Here is a 22533-nt window from a genome sequence, read left to right as displayed (position 1 = left end):
TATTTTAAAGTTGAAATAATGGAATCCAAATAATAGACTATAAAAAACATCTAAGTTTTTCATCTGAAGTTTTCATTTCATTCCGATCTAATTTATAATATTGTAGTATAACTATAGTTACGATGAGAGATATAAATACTGTTACATGTTCAGCATAATAAAATTGCTTAGGATTTGATAAGACACGTAATCTAAATTCAAGATAAGTTGTACTACCCATCAGAGCAGCTCTTCATATAAAACTCTGCATCATGATTTATTTGATATGTTCTTATATGCTGCAATTAAATTTTTTTTAACTGGACAGTGTTCTTGGATTTTTTTCAGGGTTCAGCTGATCCTTTAAACAGTGCATTCCACTTGACGTACAACATGGTATTGAACTTGCTTCGAGTAGAAGAAATTAACCCTGAATACATGTTAGAAAAATCCTTCTATCAGTTCCAACATTACAGAACTATTCCAGAAATAGTAGAAAGTAAGTATTACTGTTTGTTGTACTCATGAGAGTCAGTATAAAAGAGGCTGGACTGTCAGATTGGGTAGTTACACTTCGTTACGCTTATACGACGTTATACCTGTGCAGTTCTTGTCTACCTGCCAACAGTTGCCACTGCACCATTTGCTGTTATGTTACAGTTTCAGGAAGAGTAATTTCCTCTTGTTCTTAGGTCCCATATTGATAGGTGCTGTCAATCTGTGAAGAGAGCTTTCCTCTTCAAGTCAGACAAGAATGGCTGTCACATTGCTAAACTGTAGGACAGGACGAAGGAAAAACAGTTTAAAAATTCTTGCGGCTTGTTAGAGGAGCAGAAAAGAAAAGTCTTATTCCTTTTTGATATGCAGAACTTAGCTAAAAGAAATGTAATTTTAATATCTCATTACAATTTCTAGAAAGAACTCAGGCACGCTGCATTCAGAGTAGTATAGGAAAAAATGTTTAATTAAAATACAAAGCAAAATTCAGAGAGGACTGAGACATTATTTGCACTCCACTGAGTAACTTAAGTTTTGAGCCATGATCTTTAAATAGTATGTTTTCGTGAGCCAAAGTCAGTTTCCAAAAATCTCAGTCGGTGTTTGAGAGTGAGGCCTCTTTCAAAACTTAACCCAGAAGAATCTTAAGAACATGAGAGGTAACTACTTCCTCTGCCACTGATGAATGAGCAGTTCATCTGTTCATTTGTTCATTGAATATTAAGAGAGACAGTGTGTGTGTGTGTAGCTTTGATAGACGTGCAGAGGGAGGGGGTCGATTCCTTTTGCAGAGTTTCTGTTAGCTTGCAGGTGCAGTATTTAAGACAGTAGTAGTCAAATGTAGTATGTATTTCCTGAGAACCTCCCTGTTCCGATTGGCATGCCTAGATCTTCATTCTAGCATTCCAACATTGCTATTTAAATAGAGGAATGGAGCTGGAGAACAGTTTTCATATTTCTTGGGCATTTTTTGTTTAGGCACCATACTGGGCATTAGAATTTTGTAATCGCTTCAGCTGCAACTAAAAACACAAAGGAGAGAAATGGTTGTTTAGATCAAGGAGGAAATCATGCCATGAGTATGGATTGCTAGCTTTTTTCTTTAAAAAGCTGGCACCTAAAAATAGGGAGCACATGTGTCTCATGTCCCAGTGAAGTGGCATTTCTGAGTCACCCATGTGCATTCAAATAGCATGCAATAGGGTGAGTTGGTAGAGAAGAAAAAGATATCTTTATAATGTATCCTTTTTTTATGTTTACTAGTGGTATTATCAGTGTGAGAGAATGAAGCATGTTGCTTGTAATAAAAACTGATTTGCCTAAATAAGGTGTAAAAATGTTGGAGGAAGAAAATACTGATTTCCAACTGATGAAATCGGAGCCTAAAACAGACGAGGAAGAACATCTTCTAACAACTTTCCTCTTGTTGGAAGACATCTTGTTAGAAGATATCTTTGAGAAATCTTATTTTCATAGGAGGAGGTAGAAGAATGATGGTGAATACCTACAAATCTTTGCAAGTTTTTGTGGGACTTCTGTGCAACCCTAAATCAGTGATTCCTGGACAATTGGGGGTCTAGCCTTCTCAAGCTTGGGGGTCTAGTTTTCTCAAGCTTGTTTATTTAAAAAAAAAAAGTATTAAAATTTAATTTCCTATAAATAAAATTTAATGGACAGATTTCTAGATTTCTAGCTTTCCAGAGAATGGATTATTGTAAGTAGAAAATGAATGCCAAAAATGGTGACAAAATACTAGTTAAGTAGATCTGAAAGTGAAACATTGATTTCTAAATCTGTAAAGTTATTAATTTCCATGAGATTTTACTTTTTATTATAGGAGTGAATAATTTGGAAGGACAGTACAACAAAATAGCGATTCCCAATGAAGAAAATGTGGTCATATACTACAAAATCCGACAGCAGCTTGCAAAACTGGGTAAAGAGATTGAAGAATATGTTCACAAACCAAAGTATTGCTTGCCCTTTCTGCAGCCAGGAAGACTGGTAAAGGTAATTTGATTTTTCTTTCGTTTTGTTTTTATTTCCGATCTCTACCTGTCTGTGAAATTTGCAGGGATCATTTGTGTCTGCCAGTTTACCATCTTGAAAAATTACATGCATTGCACTAAGCAACAGTTTTGACTTTCGTTGTGTTTCTTTGTTAAATGTTCAGCAATGAATTAAAAGAAATACTGTTTTCATGATAAATAATTGTCCACGATTGCTGTTGTAAATATCAGAAATACAAAAAGATACTCTTGCTAGGGTGTGATTATACATGGGTTATGTTATAACATCTTGTAATATTTTCAGGTGAAGAACGAAGGTGATGACTTTGGATGGGGAGTGGTTGTTAATTTCTCTAAGAAATCGAATGTTAAGGTAAAATATACATTCTCTCCATTAGAAAAATATATACCTTACTGCTTCTTCTGAAAATAAGATAAAACTCCTATTTTCTTTGTAGTTTTCAAAGGCAAAAAAATTTTCCTTTCACCCCAGATATACAAAAAGCTCAGGCCTTCCTGAAGTGAAAGAATGAAGGAAAAAAAACTGTGGAATGTGGGACAAACCTTAAGTCCTGTGTTCATTTTTTAACTTTTGGCATATTTATGGAGGAAATGCTTGCTTGTGTCTGGGATAAGTAGTTCAAAAGTGCACTTGGCACTACAAACGTTTCAAACTATTTAGTTTGTTTCTGAGACATCCCTAACAGCGCTACGTTAAGCTTTCATCAGAAAGATACTGTATTATCTACTCTCAGAAAATCGATAGAAGCTGTATAAGTGAGGATTGAGAGCACAAGGAGACTGACATTTGGCTCTATGTAGAACGTTGTCTTAAACTGGGGAATTGTGTCTTGAGTCCTATGTTAGTGCATGAGACAGGGAATTGCTTGTCCTCTGAGACGTTGTAGAGTTGAGGGTTGGGAAGTTAAAATACAAAGAGAGGAAAACAATAGAAATGGATTCGGGGAAATGTGGAAGAAAATACAGAGGGCAGTGATGCAATAGAAGCCAGATTTGGTTTTCCTTCCAAAAACCCATTTTTATAGTTGGTCTCCGCATAACCCTGGAGATGATGTTTTGATCTCCCTTTCAGAAATGTTTTGACAGGCTACTCTGCTTGGCTGAATTAAAACCTAAGTTTAAAGTGTATTTTTCTGTGGTGGCATTTTTGCTGTAATTTTGGCAGGAGAGCATTGGCATTAATTACTAGGTCTAAATGAGAAGTTGTCTTTGTCAAGTTCTGGTGGCGCCTGTACATTGTGGCACCTTTTGGTGCTTCTCTAATATATATTCATTAAAGAGGAAATGAGAAAATTGTGTGCATACAGAACTTATTAAAAGAGATTGTGTTTTGGTTTTCCATCTTCCTTTTGAAAGTCTCATTTCTTTCTTTTTCAAGTTGGCAAACTGGACTATTACTGCTATTGCCTAAACTTTTGCTTCTAGACTGCTTTTTTCATAGAACTACATGAGCATTAAAAAAGATTTCCCCCTTCTATGTAAAATTGCCAACTTCTGTGTCACTGGAGGCATTCTTCTATCTGTGTCATATTTTATCCACATATATATTTGCCTTCCCTATCTGGTCTCACTGTTGTATAAAGCCTTTAGGTTTGAACGTTAGCTTTGAAATTATGGTCTGTTCTGCAGGAGATGACTCTGGCTCCAGCAGTGCTTTTTTCATTAAGTCATTCTAGCAGCTGGGTTGAATTTTTCCTTCTGAGTTCTGTGGAAAGAATGACAATAGGTGCTGAAAATTATGGAACAGACTTAAGGCTATGTAACTTTTAAAATCAGTACGGAAAGACTAGTTTCTGTGAGCAGAGGCAAAACAGATGACTTAAAGAAGCTGTAATTTACGCATTTTAATGTGTCTATTCAATGCATTTTTGTCCTGGGATACAGATGTATTTCCCCATTACTGTTTAATGTAGTAGTATAGTTAGTTAGTATTGGAAATATATCACTATTATGCCATGTCTTTAAACCTTCATCCGCTTCTAAGCTGTGACAGTTCTTTGGATTTGCCTTTAGAAATTATGTTGAAATCAGTCTATATTACTAGTTTTTCTTTAGTTGTAAATTTTTCTTCGCTGTATCATAGTTTTTAATGAAGTCCTTTTTCTAGTGAGGAATACATGTAGTTAATATTGACATTTAGGATTATAGTATGTCTGTATTTCGCTGAGTAATTCTCTTTGTTCATTGCAATGTGAAAGCAAAAGCATGAGTCATTGTGAGTTATGTTCGTTATTAATTATATTTAGATGTTTTTCCAGCATAATTTCACGATGCAGTGTTCTACAAAATTGTGAATACAAATAGCACTTTATCCTTAATTACAGTAGACAATTTCAAGCAGTGGTGCTTGCTATATATTGTACATTGTAGTAGGCAGCAAAGAAACTATTCGCTTTGGAATTCATAAAAAAAACCCAAATATTTTTGAGTAAGAAATTTTATTTCCACTAGATTGTGCCACCAGTATGCTAGTTTTATTGTTGTGCTGTTTATAATCCATATTGTCATCTGATCCCTGATTCTAGACATCAAATCTTTTCTGTTAACAGTTATTGTTACTAAAATTTGAGATGCTGCAATTTGGTCTTCCGTGTTTAGATGATTATAATCCTTATATATTCAACTTAAATTTATGTACTTACCTGTTCATGTTTATTTATAACGTTTACTACATAAACATCGTTTTTAGTGCCATGTCATGGTCATAAAATTTTCAGTGAGTCTGATGTTACTGGGAAACTGAATTTGTTATCTGTGCCATGTTTCTTGATTTGCAGATATGATCCGCTGTCTTATCTTGTTTTGTTTCCAGGCATATGAAATAATAAATGTTTCAGGACAAATCTAAAATCCTTGGAATACACCTGATCACGCAATATTCTGCCAAAGAGGGCCGATTTTTATCCTTGAATCATGTGAATTGATGCAGCATGAATCAAAGGATCATTCAAACTTGAAATTACAGAGATGTCTGTGACTAACAAATTTTTACAGGGTGTTGGAGTCTCTCTTTACTTTTGCATATAAAAACATGGTTGTTCCTGTTCAAGGGTTTATTTCCTAAAATGTTGTAGGAAACCCACTGAAGGAAACACTACACATTCAAAAAGCAGTTCTAGATTAAGTCACATCTGGTCAGCATTGTCTAAAAGCCATTGGTATACGTAAACTTACAGAGAGTGATATTAACAGCAAATGTTAATGACATTTATATTCCTGCTTTATTGGTAGGTTTACAATACAGTTACTGATAGAAATATTTTTTTCCTGTCATAATTTTCTAGACATCTCCAATTCTAGTATTTTCTGTAGCATATATGTGCAGCTATGAGTTTAGTCTCTTCTTCATTCAGTCAGCATTATGCTTTCCATGGCTTTGGCTGGATGCTGATTTGGTATATGTGGATATTATTTTAAAATTCTAATTCAGAGGGCAGTAGTGGTATGGGTCTTGAACGTTGCTGTGAGTGCTTTCTGCAAATGCAGTATAGAATTCAGTGGAACAGTTTCTTCCCCACCAAGCAACTGCATTTCTTGAAGAAATTATGTATCTTGTAGGACAGGATAACCCAGTTTTTTGGTTTAGTTTACTATGGCAGTTTCTTGTAGTACTTCTGAGAATCTCTTAGAAATGCTCACTGGTTCCACCCTGCTTTGCATGCAGTGAAAGAAAATAGTATGTTGTAGATTTGTCATGAACTCAGTAAAACTGAACTGAGTTAACACAGGATTTTGAAAAGACTGTTCTCTCTTTCTCTCTCTCTTGTATTTGGAAGCAGAGAAGCTTGCACATAGTATTTTAAAAGATGACGTCTGTCTTCAGTGTTAGGCCTATAACTTAGTTCTATTCAAATCCATAAAAATATTTGCTTATAGTAGGAGTGTATTTGAGCAACCTTAGTGCATATTGATCCAGTCAAATAACTAACGTCAGGTTTTTCTAAAGCACTGTATAATAAAGGTTATGGCTTTGTGAACAATAGTCCTTAACCACCATATCTGCATGTTTGTATTCTTTAGATGAATATCAGATGTTATGTGTGCAGTTTGGGGTGTATAAAGATGTGGCGTGCAAGATGCAGCTTCCTGTTTGCTGCAGATACAAGCTGTTACGCTTGAAAGATATTTCTGTGGTCTTTATTGTGGGGAAAAACTTGAACTTGCAAACCTGCAAATGAAAAAGATTCCCTAAATTTTGTTTCTTTTTAAAAAAAAGGCAAAGTTCAGTACTGCTAGCATGATGCAAATATTTTGCATTACAGTTACAACAGATGTTGGCTTACTTTGAAAGAGCTATGTCTAGAAGAAAACGCAGAAGCACCTAAAGCTGCAAGTAGACTTTAGGCTACACTGCCAAGGGAGGATGGGGAAAGGGTAGTTTTCTCAAGTGTGTTTTTCTGCGTGAGGCATCTTTCAATCAATACTGATTCAGTAGTTTTTAGAATATACTGCATCGCTGAGCTGATACTCTGTGAAAAGCAGTAGCTCATTTCATACCTTCAATATTGAATAAAATCATGCTTTGTCCTTCTATTCTTGCTGGTATTTTAAAATAACCTGTTTTTTCGGTGCCCTCAACAGCCAAATTCTGGTGAATTGGACCCATTATATGTAGTTGAAGTGCTACTGCACTGCAGCAGAGAGAGTCTGAAAAATTCTGCTACTGAGGCTGCAAAGCCAGCCAGACCTGACGAGAAAGGAGAGATGCAGGTTTGTTACACTTGTTTATTCTCAATAGTTTCTTATAAATGTTCTCAAAGATTCTATTGCCAAAGCATTTGCAAACTGTGGTAAAAGAGGGATTCATCGATGCATTAAGGAAGAGGAAGGAGCTGTACCCCTAACTTTGCTTACTTAAACAGTTGATGATTGCACTGAAGAGAAAACTTTCAAGTGTGAACAAAATACTTGAGTGAATTTGTTACCATATAAGAAGTGCTTTGAAACTTAGTTACTGTTGTGTTACATATTTCAAATCAATAGATAAAAGATAATAGCAGTGATGTAAACAAAGTTATGAAAATGACCTACATATGTGATAAAATCTGCAGCTAAGTAAGTGTCTATAAGCTGTTTTTTGCTTGGATACTTGTGCAGGATTTTGTGGGTAATGTGGATTTGTTCTACTAGATTTGAGAATTTAGTTAGAATTTTTATAATCCTTGAGTAATAAATTTTGGCAGATGCTTTGCTTAGCATTATCTTCTGTCTCTGGGAAGAGAATTCTTTTTTAATTTCTTTCTCTTTTTCAGAGAAAGCTTTGCGAGGCTATCTCATTCTAAAATTAAATTGAAACTTTTAGTAAAAACATTTGCATTATTTAAAATTTTCAGTTTGAAACCCTATATCAAGACAAGCAATTATAATTTTCAGATCTCAGACAGTTGTTTAATTTGTCCACGTTTTTTTCATGAAGTTCATTTAAAGCTTGAGATACAGTATTGATTCTTCATTGTGTCTTCATGGTTTTAATACTTATGAATGTGTATTTGCTGATTTGATTTTCTCTATTGTTAGCATTCCTAGTTAAATATGTGACAATAATTTGTCTGGTTTGGATCATAAGACGTATTCCAGTAGATAAGAGGCAAGGTAATAGAAAAACTGAAAATTTTTTTTTCCACTTGTGGCCTCTCTCCAGATATAACCGAATACAGAATTTTCCCATTTGGACAAACTTACTTTTATTCTTTATTAATACTTTATCTCATTACCCACATTTTCCTGCTTCCTGATATTCCTTTACACACTGTTGTGTCCTTGTGTCAATTTTCCTTTTCCTTTGTGAAGTTTTGCTATGGAACAGTAATAATAAATATATTTTTTACTGATTTATCAGCTGCTGCACTCTCTTTGATAGGTTGTTCCTGTTTTGGTACATCTTCTCTCAGCTATCAGCAGTGTCCGACTTTACATACCAAAAGACTTGAGGCCTGTTGACAACAGGCAAAGTGTGTTAAAATCTATACAAGTAAGTTCCACTAGGCTGTGTAAGCTCTGTACTCTGATTAGTGAGGTACTCTTGAACCCAAGACAACCTGTTCTAAAGAAATTTGTCTAAAGCTTGTGTCACATCTTCAGCCTTATTCTTAAAAGGGTTTGGAAGCCACAATGTATGTCAATTGTTTCTCCCTGTCAACCGTCTTTTTAAACTAATTTTGAAAACTTCTGAAACATCACATAGCAAACTTACACTACTGCCTTCTGTGTTCCTATAGTTGTGTCAGCTGATTTGTAAAAGTATAGTTTATTTTACTGTTAGTAATCTTAGAAAAAAAAATTTATTCTTTTTTTTCCTTTTAGGAAGTACAGAAGCGATTTCCTGATGGAGTACCATTACTAGACCCTATTGATGACATGGGCATCAAAGATCAAGGACTGAAAAAAGTAATCCAAAAAGTAGAGGCATTTGAACATAGGATGTATTCACATCCTCTTCATAATGATCCCAACTTGGAAACCGTATACAAACTTTGTGAAAAAAAAGCACAGGTAAAAATACAAAACAAAACACTGTACATTTAGCTGAAGAGAGAGACAGTAATAGTTCCCTTCTTACTTGCTTTTCTTTTTATTTGCAAAGCCCAAATAATCCGTTTTAAATTAGTAAGACCAAATAATCCTTTTCAAATACAGTAAAATTATTGAATCTCACTAACAAACTGGCTGAGTTGGAGGTATGCCCTTGATTGATACCGATGGGAAATACATCTGAAAAGAAAACTCTTCAGAAAAAGTCATCAGGGATTAGAAGGTTACAGAGGTGCCACTAGAGTCTTTTTCACTGAATAGGCATAGCACAATACAGTGTAGATAAAGTCTTCAGAGATAATTGAAACTGATCATTTTTAATATGCTTGTGCAGAGCTAAGTTGAATTGATGGGGCTTATTAGCTTGGGGAGTGTACCATACAAATCATTGTGCTGCTGCTTCCTGAGCTGACTCCCAGCCTGGCAGCAATACACTTATTTTGTATAGCGTCATACCCTGCTAGACTGAAACTGGTTGCGTGCAAAAACAGCTCTCATGTTTCTATGCTGCTCCAGAAAACAGGTTCTCCAGCAGTCGCTTACCAGAAGTGAGGTAGTTCTGGTACGGGCAGCACAAAGTTGCATGTTGTAAGACCTGATGGACCAACCAGACTGCTGCGAGGGTGTCTGCACTGTACGCAACGCTGTCAGGATGTTAGCAGTGACTGCGATAAACTAGAAGACATGGGAGAAGCTCTAGTAGCAGGAAATAATGCCTTTGGGTTACATTTGATTGAATAATTGGTTAGCTGAGACTTAGTACAGGTCTCAGAAGATGAGTGCTCCTTTCTCAACCAAAGATACCTTCTGTGTTTTTTTGGTGTGGGCTGGTTGGGTTTTTTTCCTTCTCTGGGTAAATAGATTAACTTCCCAAACTTGCCAGAGTTTCCTATGGGTGAATGGAGCTTTTTTTTTTTTTTTTTTAAATTATTTGTTTTAAACCTTCCTCTTAGCGTTAGATGAGTCAGTGTTAACTAGTATGTCCATATACCGTTGGTTCTGAGGCCTTCATGTAAATTAAACAATGTCTTTAAAACGGTTGCATCTGTTAAACCTGCAACATGTAATTTCTCTCCTTCTGACCCCCCAGATTGCTATGGATATTAAAGCAGCAAAGCGAGAACTGAAAAAAGCCAGAACTGTCTTACAAATGGATGAACTCAAATGCCGCAAGCGTGTTTTGAGAAGACTGGGGTTTGCCACATCTTCAGATGTTATTGAGATGAAAGGACGGGTCGCTTGTGAAATCAGCAGGTAATTGGTTTCTGTGCGAAGTGATTATTGTCATGAATACTCACTTTACTGTCCTTGCTGAAATTACTGTCATGTTTATATTTTAAAGTTCTGAGACCTTTAGAAGATAGATTCTTCAGAGACTATGTGATCTGTGTCATAAAGGGAATACACTGATTGAAGCAGTAAAGATAGCAACTTAAGGACAAAATACAATACATTTTAAAACTAAAACGTGGACATGAAAGTGCCAAAACAGTGGCTATTTTCTTATATAGCTTAGGCAATGGTGTGTGTTTTCATTTAATATTGTACATTACATGAGAGGATGGTCTCAGTTCTTTGGTTCCAGTTCCCAGGACTCTTAGTACAGAATCACCCACAAACAAGGGTGTAATGGTGATTGTCAGCAATTATCAAGTCACTGGCAAATTTGGAATACAGCTTAATTGCTTCCATAGGGCTGTTGGAACAAATCTGTGGAAGTGATATATATTTTACTGTAATACATTTAGCGGGTACATATATATTGAAACATATTGTAAAGATTCTACGGAAACTCACGAATCAGACTTTAGTACTTCAGAGTGTAACTCAGATTTTGGTAGAATTGTGTATTTTTAAAAGTTACAGTGACTGCTTACTCCTTGCCTTAACAGAGAGTTTGAAAGATGCTGCCTATATTTGTTTGATATCTAATAGCTTTTTTCCCCTGCAAAATTTGATAGCAAATGGGGAAGCTGACTCAGAATTTTATCAACTTCCTGACTTTCAGGAACTGTTTGCTGAGGAGTTACACTTTTCTTTGTAAAAAAATCTACTTTTTTCCCCCCATCCTATGCATCTGTCTGATAAACTCCAAAAATAAAGGTATAATCTTAGCAACAATTTGACGTTTTATCCAAATAGTATGTTTGGATTTTGTATCAACATCATGCACTTCCTTTTATAATTCATGATTAAGTCTGTATTCTACAAGTAAGTTGAAGTAAGTTTGTTCCTCTTTTCAGTATCTTGGAAATATCCAGTTGAATCTTTTTTGAGCAGCAGCAGTACCACTTTTAGTCCTTCTAAGTTGCCTGATTCTCTGGTTCTTTTCCATTTCTTGATGTCCTCTCTGATAAAAACTGACTAAAGCAACTGTTAATACTAACTTTTATGAACTATCAGGAAAGATTCTTTGTAGGTCAGTAAGAGCTTTTAGTTTCTTTAAAATACTGTCTCACTCTCTTACTAATTACATCCCCCTTAAAAAGCTAATATATTAGCATTTGGTGTTCCCGTAAGAAAAATTAAGAAGCTATTGTTTCTTATCTGTATCCAGTTGCTTCACAAAACAGATTAATAGTACTTCATTTTAAAATTACATTTCAGTAAGTCTTTTTCCTTAAGCTTTCTTCTCTTTCTCTTTATTTTAGTGCTGATGAACTACTCTTAACAGAAATGATGTTCAATGGTCTCTTCAATGACTTATCTGCAGAACAGGCAACTGCACTACTAAGCTGTTTCGTATTTCAAGAGAACGTGAGTTACTTCTTCAATTCATGAATTCTAGACATTCCTGTCTACCAACAGTATTATTTATAATTCAGTTCCAGAAATTCATCATAACAGTCCAAGCCATTGCACATTTTTTATCCTTTCCTAAGGTGTTTGACATGAACTCTCACTGAACTTACCAAAAGCATTGCAGCTTCAGTGCTAAAATGTCTTTCCTCATGAGTGACATGCCGAAGGTTGTGTGAAATTGCAGTCCATGTAATGAATCTACAACTGTTTCCTCCTCATGCAATGAAGCAATATTAATAGATTCTCGGCATAAGTGCTTGTATTTATGTATGTATACACACACATCCTTATAATTTAAAATGAGGAATGATTATTTCAAAAAAGGCATAAGAATATCTGCTCCTACATTCTCAGTGGGGGTATCTTTAACTCTGAGACATGCCCATGTTATGTTATTTGGACGGTACCCTTGACCTATTGATGGAAATGGCAGTACCACGTGGAATTGATACCAAAAGAGCTGTTAAAAACAGACCATGTGTCATTAAAAGCAAAACCATGGGCATTTAATACCAGATGCTGTTGGTATAGAAGTTTAGCATCATCAGGAAAATACAGCAAAATTAAACTTATGAAGCATTACTGCAGATAGCTAGCAATAATCACTCAGGTTGATTCTAAATGTGGAAAGCACATTAGCAGCAGATGCTAATGAATTACTTTTGGTATAGAAGGGATACCAAGGTAAGCCATTGCTAGTTAGAATATTGTGGTTCACTGAACAATAGTACTTGGATCTAAACAGGAGGGACATAAAAATGTTGCTCTATTTGAATAGCCATATATTTATACATAACCATTGATGTTTAAGTTATTAAAAGCATTTGCTTTTTATATTCTTAAGAAAAAGCTTGTAACAGTTAAAGTAGTAAATGATCAGCATTTTGGAACAGCTAAATAGAGGGAATATTGGAAGTATTCAGAAAGCAGGTGCTTTTTTTCACCTGCTTTTTTTTACTGGTGGCATACTGGTCAGAAAGATTTCGTTTTCTGTTTTAATTGGAGGAACAAGTACTTGGGGAATTCAGTAAATTTTAGTGTCTGATAACAGGTTTGAGAAGTCATTGGAGTAATTTAGGATGGCACTAGCACGGATTGAACTTCTATTTTTGCATTAAATTTGGTGTAGAGCAAATGTATGGGAGCGCATGAGATTATTTAATGTCTTCTTTTTCAGTCCAGTGAAATGCCAAAATTGACAGAGCAGTTGGCAGGACCACTTCGGCAAATGCAGGTAATCTGTCCATTAGAAATCTGCCTGAGTATAATAAGCACACGGTGAAGACTTGATTTTGGTTCATCAGTGAATTTGGCTGGCACTGCATGTGGTTTTGCAGTGCATAATAATGGGTTATCTTGTTTGCAAGAAATCTTTATGCTAATTTAGAACACGCCTTTAAAAACTTTTATAAGCTTGCATACTACACCGTGAGTTGTTAGCGCAGGCAGACTTAATGTAAAAAGTGGTTACTTTCTGATTGTGAATAATTTCACACTAAAAAGGAAACCCCATCCTGTGTGCAGTACCTAGTAATATGCAAGTCTTTCTATTGGTTAAAGACTTAATCTGTTTAAGCATATTATAAATTTAAAATTTTTTTTTAAAGGAGTGTGCAAAAAGAATTGCCAAGGTGTCAGCAGAAGCAAAACTGGAAATTGATGAAGAAAATTACTTAAATTCTTTCAGACCCAACCTAATGGATGTTGTATATACATGGGCAAATGGAGCTAACTTTGCTCATATCTGCAAAATGACTGATGTCTTTGAAGGTATGTTAATGAGTTCTTCTTTAGGAGGTGTGAGATGGTAATTCCATAACGTGGAATGGTAATTCTGAATAACCTTATAATAGATCACAAAATTTATTAACTCAGATGTATTCAAGTATCTGCATGGCTGAAACTAAGTGGGAAAAAATTTGTTTACTATATATGTTAATTTATAGTTACACTGTTTATAATTTAGAATCTATAGAGGACTTCTTAAAAGGGATATCTCTACATTTTAAAAACTTAGTATAAAACTCAGAAATCCCAAGTATTGCAACAAAAAGTAATGCTGACCTTTGCTAGTTAAACGGAGAAACACCATGTTCCAAATGCTTGCCATGAAAAAGTACAGCTCTTGCGCTTATCTTCATTACGGTTTTTTATTTACTTGGTAAATTGAAGGTTCCTCCTGCTGTCTTAATGATGACAGAAGTGAGAGGTGGTAACCAAGTCGCTGTTTTGGATGGTTCATCACAGCAGTGCAATGCAGATATTTGAAAAGGCTAGATGTAACCTGTCACCTGGGTTAATTTGGTTCCTAAAATTGGAGTACTAGAAACTGCCCCTTGAGGAGGAATACTTAGTTTTCATTATTTTGAAAGTAGGATGACTTAAAGCCTGGATACTTTGTAAAAAGACAAACCATCCACCTGAAAGTCAAACCAGAATGACAAACCTAATTTTGTCTTTTACCAGTTATGTTGAAAGTTGTGAAGAACAGTAGGATGGGTGCACCAGTCTGACAAGTCTGTGTGTAATGACTGATACTTGAAAATCCTTTTCTGAAGTTGTTACTGTCACCATTGTCTTGCCTCTCTCACATGCCGTTGTCCTGTTTGTGTGTACACAGTTGAAATGGGAGCCCTTAAAACAAAGAAATTCATGTGCTTCTGTAAACCAATGCATAGACCCAGGAACTTTCTAAAGCAGGTTGCCTGCGAGCAACAGGAATCCTGGCAGTCTTTGATTCTGCATTCAGCAGATTCCTCCTATTGCAATGAACGTCTGAGCCTTACATCTGCTGTAGAGGCATCCTGGCTTATGTTTTTACGTTGGCGCTTGTCTGTTCAGAATACACAGGGCACTAATGTTTTCCCTTTACCATATTCGGGCTAGCTAAGGCTGGTCGCTCAACTTTGTCCTAGTCAACAGTGCTAGCTCCCTCAAAATGAGATCTTACGGGCCTATTTGGAGAAGTTCAGCTCTGTGGCAGGGGCTGACGCGTGAGTCGTCCATTAACTTTTAATAGGGCTGGTTTTCTGTGCATTATCCAAACAGAAGGAAAGCACTTCAGACGTCCACTGTCAGTTACTCTTACCTTAAATGCAATGTGGTGTTGCTAAATCCCAGGGGAGTTTGCCCTGGTTAGCCAAGTTGCTATAGTGATTTCAAAGAAATTAAAAACCAGAATACAAAAAAACCCTAAAACCCAGCCAAACAACAAAACACAAACCAAAACCCACAGCGTCCTTATTTTGATTTTAAGTACAAATTTTCATTTTAGGAATTAGCGCTTCCTGTCTTAGTTTTGATAGAGGTCGTTACCGTGAGGTACAGCACGATACCTCATTAAAGCTCTAAAAGGACGTGTATTTTCCTCTTCCTCTTTTGGGCAATGCGGAATTAGCAATACTGAGTTGCTGCTATTGCAGGGAGTCCCAACTTCACTGTTGTGCACCAGTTTTAGTAAGGAGGCACAAAATTGTCCAGCCATTAGAGAGTGCGTTGGAAGCCACCACTTTTTTTAAACTAGTTACTCATCACCCCCCACCCCGCAAAGTTACTAAAAGTGCTTTCTGAAAGACTGTGCTCTTCCTGAGTGAGAAACTAATGTTCAATTTTGTGCTGCCAGCCAGGCTAACAGTCACTAGCAGAACTTTTCTAGACAGAAATCTTGAGTCGATGGCATGCTTCCATGCCCACGTGCCTAAAGATAGATGGTGTTCTGCTATCTATCTGAAACCCATTTTGGGTGCAGTTAAGAGTAGTGTGAAAGCTTGTAGTTGTGGTCAGTGAAGGGCTGCCTGTTCAGGTTGCAGCATAAGCCCGAGCGCTCCAGGAGCAAGTGTGCTTGCCACAGATTGGAGCAGTGCTGATTGGCTGATGAAAATGAGTTGTCATTGAGCTGAAATGTGTGTGTTGGGAAGAAATAGAAATTGGAGCAGCTTTTTAAAGCTGTAGGGAAGAATGGTAAACTGAGCTAAGTATCCTATTAATCAGTTGCAGATGGACTATTTTGTTTTGTGGAAGTGAGTATAGACAATAGTCATTTATTCCAAAAATGCAAATTTTTTTCTTGCACAAAAAAAGTATGTTTGCAACAACCCCAGCTACACTGCCTGTAAATGAATATTCCCTGGAACGGCTGTCAGGGTTGTAAATGGAGACAAGCAGGATCTTAGAGCTGAGCTGGGGCCTGCCACAACGCAGCGTGGCCATGCTCAGGGGAGCTGCCTGCACTTCACTTGCTTTGGCTTTGTGCTTTGTGTGCAATAGACTGCCTATGGCTTTTTTTCATCTCATGTCACTGCAATAGGTTTTACAGACTGCTGCCCTCACACAGCCTATTCTTACTGTAGAAACTGACATGGCCTACTGGTACAGTGTGAGTGGTTTTTAGAAGAGAAATGTTGGTTTACTTAACTTCTCACTTTCCCAACAGCTTTGTAGAATGCTCTTTTCATATGGACACTTTTTCTGCAGATATTATGCCTTGTCTAGAGCTAGTACTTCATTGAACTAGTCTAACTCCCCTGCAATGAGCAGGGACATCTTCAACTAGATCAGGTTGCTCAGAGCCCCGTCCAACCTGACCTTGAATGTTTCCAGGGATGGGGCATCTACCACCTCTCTGGGCAACCTGTTCCAGTGTTGCAGCACCCTCACTGTAAAAAATTTCTTCCTTATATCTACCCTGAATCCATTTTAGTTTAAAACCATTACCCCTTGTCCTGTCACTACAAGCCCTATTAAAAAGTCTGTCCCCATCTTTCAATACTTAAAGCCCCCTTTGAGTACCGAAAGGCTGCAGTAAGGTCTCCCCGGAGCCTTCTCTTCTCCAGGCTGAACAACCCCAACTCTCCCAGCCTTTCTTCATAGGAGAGGTGTTCCATCCCCCCGATCATTTTTGTGGCCCTCCTCTGGACCTGCTCTGACAGGTCCATGTCTTTCTTGTGCTGAGGACTCCAGAGCTGGATGCAGTACCCCAGGTGGGGTCTCACCAGAGCAGAGCAGAGGGGCAGAATCACCTCCCTCGATCTGCTGGCCATGCTGCTTTTGATGCAGCCCAGGATACGGTTGGCCTTCTGGGCTGCGAGCGCACATTGCTGGCTCGTGTCCAGCTTTTCATCCACCAGCACCCCCAAGTCTTTCTAGCAGGGCTGCTCTCAATCCCTTCATCCCATATTTACCCTATGACAGTTATTTTGCATACAGTAATTTTGACTGTAGGTGTGAGAGGATGCTGGAGGAAACGACCAACAGCATACCGTTTGCATGCTGCTAGAAGAGCATAAGCGTTGGGGTCATTTTGTGAAACTTGTTACCGTGACTTGGGCCAAGCTGAGAAGTAAGTGAAAGGAGGAGATGAATGCGTTACAAACCACAGCGGGTACCAGGTTACAGTGTGGGGGCTGTGTCAAGACTGAGCTTGTATGCATTACTGTAAGCAGGTGATTGAGTGGTAGAGTGGTCCATAGACTTGAGTGGCACAGGAGTAGTAAGGTAGACAACTTACTGACGAACTCAGGGCTATCAAAAGAATACACAAATAAACACACCTTCACCCCAAAACCTACGTGTGGTGAACATGTGAATCCCCCAAACCTGTATGGTTTTTGAGGGAAGTCTTAACAAATACTTGAAAGACGGACCTCTGACTAAATATTAGTTAGAGGCTGTGAAGACAGTAGAAGAAAACAAGAACAGGACAAGCATTTGGACGTAGCTTCAAGGAAATGCCTGATGGGGAAATTTACTGTTAAACAGGAACCAAGCTTAAGACATACGGCAGCTCTTACCATTGGCCTCTAGGTAAATTGAACAGGGTTGGAGAAGTAACTATCGCTTTGGTCCAAAGTGGGCTCAAGCAACTGAATTATTCAGTTGTGGCAGGGGATACAAAGTTTTCCCTCACTCTTTTTTTACAGGTAGCATAATTCGCTGCATGAGAAGGCTAGAAGAATTGCTTCGGCAGATGTGCCAGGCTGCAAAAGCCATTGGAAACACAGAGTTGGAAAATAAGTTTGCAGAGGGTATGTATTTCACTTCCCCAGTATAAGAAGTAATTCTAGGAAGCGTATGAAAGGAAAGTTGGAGGTAGGGCAGGGTGGGGTGAATGATTTGGTAATGTAAGCTTCTGGTATTGACTTCATGGTAAACAGCATCATTGCTCTGTTTCCAGGTAACATCTATGTAACAAAGTTAGATTTAAAAAGGTAGTGTTTTGATGCATACTGACAGATTAACCAAGTTTGTGACTGAAAATGGATGTACAATGACTTCCATTTAAGACTTGTAACACTTTCTCTACTGCAAAGTATTACGTGCCTGTAACTGTAATTAAAATAGCAATTGTGTCAGTTATGACTGCTAGATTTTAATATGGTTTTCCTTTTTAATAGGGATTACAAAAATCAAGAGAGATATTGTGTTTGCTGCAAGCCTTTACCTGTAACAGAAGGCATCTTCTAAAAACAGTGCTAGATTCACATTATGGAGTAAGTTCATCAGCTTCACATGCTACTTCCATCTCAAGTCATTATTTCTTTTAATGGTGTGTATTTAAACCACAGTTGTTTCAACAAGGCATGTACAAACAGCAGTGTATGTAAGATAACTGTTACCGTGTTTTCAATAAAAATTTACAATTTGAATAGCTTTTTTCTTCTAAGCAAGAGCTTGAACCAACAGAAATTTAAACTTTAGATATACAGTAAGTGTGGTAGATGTTGCTATATACAGGTAAAGTGAGCATCCAAAAGCAGCAGCAGTCCCTTAAAGGCATTTACTTATATTACATAGTTAGACTTGTGAAATTGTTTTCCTTTCAGAGAGCAAGACAGGTGAGGTGGGTCTTTCTTCATGGTTGATGATTGCTGCCAAAGTGATTTCCATTTGTTGGAGTCTCATGTAGGGTTGTATGGGAATCTTCTTTTGGTTGAAATGTACATCCTCTCGCTTTGAAGAAGTCAGACACATACACAACCTAAGTGAACAAATTAGTGTTAAGCTTCCGCACTTCTAAGTCTTCAGAACAATGGGTAAATGCTTTTGCAGAAGGTAAATGCCATGATCAGAACTAATAAAAAGCTTAAGCAGATTAAAACATTAGAAAATTGCTAGGAAGTTCTCATAAAATTCTGGCATCTGTTCTTTCAATAGCTTTTTTTCTCCAGCTATTACCCCCATCCCATTGACCACTTAAACAATCAGTGGCTAATCAGTGTTGTTTAATTGTTGCTTAAATTCAAGGCTTGTGTGCTAACTAACTGCACTAACTGCCCCATCAGGCACTGCTTCATTACAATAGCCATAGTTTGAAGACCCCTAAATAAAGGAGCTGAGGGCCCACCATCACACATGTGGTTAAATTTATGCTGTAATTTATTTAGAAGAGGACAGGAGAGCTTGTGCTTTAGCTGAGGAAGAGGGTTCAATAGTTAGTAACTATTATCTCACTTGCATTTCTTTAAAAGCTGGTTAAACCAAGCTTGGATTCCTCTCCTTGGCAAGGTTCACAGCAGCTCCCTCCCCAACACATGGATCTCACCTACAGCTCCAGCAGCTGTAAGGCCAACTCCACCTACATTATCCTTTCCTGCATTCCTTTGAACATACCCCCTCACTTCCTTCACAGCTACTGACTACGAGTCAGGTGCGTTGATCTAAGTCTGCAGCTTGCTCTCTTCCCGCTGCCCACCTCACCGAGTCATACTAGTAGTCATACTAGTACGTGCTGGGTACAGTGCTGCACAAAGTGCAATAAATGAGAAGCCTTCCCTCATGATCCCTTCCCTTCCCTTCCTACACCACCTCCTCCCCTCCCACTGCAAGCCTGAGAACTGCAGAACACCGTTTAGGGCAGCGGGAGGAACCATCTTCCATACTGGGGGCTGGCTGATGACCCAGCATGCTGCTCCAACTGCATACCAGATGAGTTCCAGCTTCCACTTAATGCTGAGTTCACTCAACTCAATTTAGTGCTCCTTTTGCAGTTGCTGCCCCAGCACGCTCTTACCTCAGCTTTCTGTTTCTGGAGGTCAACGCTTCAGTTCTTTCAGATAAAGATTTTGTTTGGGGGGTTTTATTTTTAAAAATAATTTCCTTACCTTTCAACTCTGTTCACTGTAATGCCAGCCTGTACTCATGCTTGTATTACCAAGCATCTCTAAGATATCCTCTCAATCATCCAACACCCTTCACTAAACTTGTTTTCCTAATAAAAGTGGCCTCAAGCTCTTTTCTCATTCTCTGCACTCCTTTTCTTAGAAAAAGAGATTGTACAAAAATGAGGGGTAGGATTATATTTTAGTCAACACGCAGCCATTTAATAACAGCTAATGCAGTATGTAGGGTTCCCCAGAGCTGTTCCGAGATTTGTTTTGATGACTGATTGCAACAAGTAAACAAAGCTTTGTCTTGAAATGAACCATACCCTTCTGACTTTCAGCTGAGAAAGACTTTTATCTTGGAGGTGGTTCTTCCAGGTGAGCCTCAGTTCTTGGCAACTGAATTCCTCAGCATGACCAAAATTAGCTTATGTCTCTGAACCAGAAGTCTCTCTGATCTGTCCCTTCCCATGGGTGAATCAACCATAGCACTCTGGTGACAGCCAACACAACTGCGGCCACTAAGGCAACCAGGCCTGCAGCTCCAAGTTTGGCTGATTCCCAGTTCCTTGGGATAGCTTTTCACTCCTCAGTACAGCTACATCACGTGCTGCTTGTTGTGAACACCCTTTTAGCACTCAAAATGCACACAAGAAATGGTGAACTGTTTCCGTTTCCCATTGGACTGGAAAAACAGGCTGTATAAGCTGGCAGAGGCAGATGTTTTCATGCTGTCCTTATCCTTAAAGGCCTTTTTTTTCCCTGCTTACCTCGTATACAGTTCTCCTCTGCCATTGTACTTGAGATTTAGAACTTGGCTAGAAGCAAAAGGCATGGTTATACAGAGGCCCACACGGTTTTCCATTTCAGTTACTTGAAAAGCCCTTGGGCAGGGACAATTTATTGTTGTCTAACAGCTGAAACAGCCACTTATCTCGTCATTGGCCCAGAGTCTGCCTCACTCCCCCAAGTACTATTGCTACACCCAGTTCAAGGAGTTATCTCCCTCTCCAGCAATTTTCAAAGCACTGGGAAGACAGGTCTGCTTTCCTCTGAATGCAGCCTGCAATGCTGCGGCACTGCTTATAAAATCTGTGTGTGTGTGCGCACACAGACACCCCCACACCCCCCCACACTCCCTGCCCCGCCCCTCGCCCCTCCCCCCCCTCCCCCCCGAATGACTTACAATGAGCACAGCTACCAATGCTCCCTGAATGAGTCCTGTTAAAACATCACTCCAGTGATGCTTGTAATCAGAAACACGTGAGAGACCCACATAGATAGATGCAGCAATAAGACCAAATTGTAGAGTAGGACGTACAAGTCTTGCCCAGTCTCCTTTCATTCTGGCCTGAAGGTAAAGCTAAAAGGAGAAGGAAAAAAATCATTATAAAATGCAGTAAATAATACAGAAACAATAATGGTGTAAAATTGGTTTGGTCTGTTCAAAGAATTGAGTTGAAATTCGTGTTCAGACGTGATAATGTCCACAAATGTTCCAAGTGCTCTACTCTCACAAGTATGCTAAGGCAGAATCTGATAGTCAGTGTTGGTCTCTATGTTTTATATAAAACTACATAACACCATCATCTACATACTTGCTGTATTTGCGCCAATATGACAAATGACTGTTTTCAGGATAAAGGTTCTGGTAATACCAGAGCCACTTAAGGCTTAGAAAGAATCCAGTGGAAGTCAAACCAGTATTTTACTCCTGCATTAACGACAGGTACAAAAAAAAAAAGCTGGCAACCATCCAAATTTACAGTCCTCCAAATACAGCCGAGACCCATCTTGCTCTGAGCAGGGAGACCATTAACATCTTGAGTAAAGTTTACATATGCTATACATAGAGCTGACAACTTTTTAACTTTATTCTCAATTCCAGTCACCTTTAGTATTACCAACTTTTAGCATAATATTCCAGCTATAGTTAAGCATCAGAACTAACTCCATACAATGATTGATAACATCCAGGATCACATTCCTCAGTTGTCACTGGTGTATTTCACTGAGCTCCCTGTGTTCCTAGTCCTTTTTAGGGGCATATTAACCACGTAACTACTCTGGTAAGCAAACGGATCTGTGCAGTTCCATACTTTTTCTCTCCCCTCAGCTCTATTTATGTTGTGCATATCTATGCTTTCGATGTGTTATCTCAAATTCACAGTATTGTATTCTATTACTTTCTCACCTAATCTAAGACCCTGCTTGTGTCTCCTTTTCTGGTCTGTGTAGGACAGAGACCTCTTTATTTCAGCTATAAGAGGAGCTTCTCCAAATCCACCCTGTAAACATCATTGAATTTATTCTGGAACTTGATCCTGTCACCAAAAGAGGCACAATAGTTACCGTATTTACGGAGCAGAACAATACAGTTGGAAGTTATATTTCACATTTCAAGTATGTCTTTTCAGTACCATCTAGGAACTTCAGGTCGAATACAAAACCTTAATTGACAGTCTTGCGAAATCTTAGAAGCTACCTAAAACACAGGCTTCAGGCACTAAGACACCACACTAGACTTCTGGTAAATCCCTCCATTGCCAACTTCAAAAGCCATGGCTACCTTTTAGAAGCATTACATTTACAAT

The 22533-nt window shown here is 38.0% G+C and overlaps 2 protein-coding genes across 5 annotated transcripts in view; one reads left to right on the top strand and one right to left on the bottom strand.

Annotated features, from left to right (window-relative positions):
* MTREX (Mtr4 exosome RNA helicase) overlaps nucleotides 1-18484 on the top strand; it is a 47172-nt gene extending 28688 nt beyond the window's left edge. Inside the window, exons 16-27 of the mRNA XM_075137448.1 lie at nucleotides 328-478; nucleotides 2315-2487; nucleotides 2791-2859; nucleotides 7089-7217; nucleotides 8368-8478; nucleotides 8811-8999; nucleotides 10129-10292; nucleotides 11690-11795; nucleotides 13018-13074; nucleotides 13448-13610; nucleotides 17759-17863; nucleotides 18233-18484. Coding sequence (XP_074993549.1) covers nucleotides 328-478; nucleotides 2315-2487; nucleotides 2791-2859; nucleotides 7089-7217; nucleotides 8368-8478; nucleotides 8811-8999; nucleotides 10129-10292; nucleotides 11690-11795; nucleotides 13018-13074; nucleotides 13448-13610; nucleotides 17759-17863; nucleotides 18233-18285 — 1470 coding nt within the window. The 3' untranslated portion in view covers nucleotides 18286-18484. The remainder of the gene's footprint in view (nucleotides 1-327; nucleotides 479-2314; nucleotides 2488-2790; nucleotides 2860-7088; nucleotides 7218-8367; nucleotides 8479-8810; nucleotides 9000-10128; nucleotides 10293-11689; nucleotides 11796-13017; nucleotides 13075-13447; nucleotides 13611-17758; nucleotides 17864-18232) is intronic.
* The window catches only part of PLPP1 (phospholipid phosphatase 1), a 68710-nt gene continuing 64538 nt past the window's right edge, over nucleotides 18362-22533 (bottom strand). For all 4 annotated transcript variants that reach the window (XM_075137451.1, XM_075137450.1, XM_075137452.1 and 1 more), the window contains 2 exons: nucleotides 21126-21302; nucleotides 18362-18816 (listed from right to left, as the gene is read on the bottom strand). In XM_075137451.1, coding sequence (XP_074993552.1) covers nucleotides 18691-18816; nucleotides 21126-21302 — 303 coding nt within the window. In that variant the 3' untranslated portion in view covers nucleotides 18362-18690. The remainder of the gene's footprint in view (nucleotides 18817-21125; nucleotides 21303-22533) is intronic.

This window comes from Calonectris borealis, chromosome Z, assembly GCF_964195595.1.
Source record: "Calonectris borealis chromosome Z, bCalBor7.hap1.2, whole genome shotgun sequence".
NCBI classification, from domain to species: domain Eukaryota; kingdom Metazoa; phylum Chordata; class Aves; order Procellariiformes; family Procellariidae; genus Calonectris; species Calonectris borealis.
This window is presented reverse-complemented; position numbering and strand designations above follow the sequence as displayed.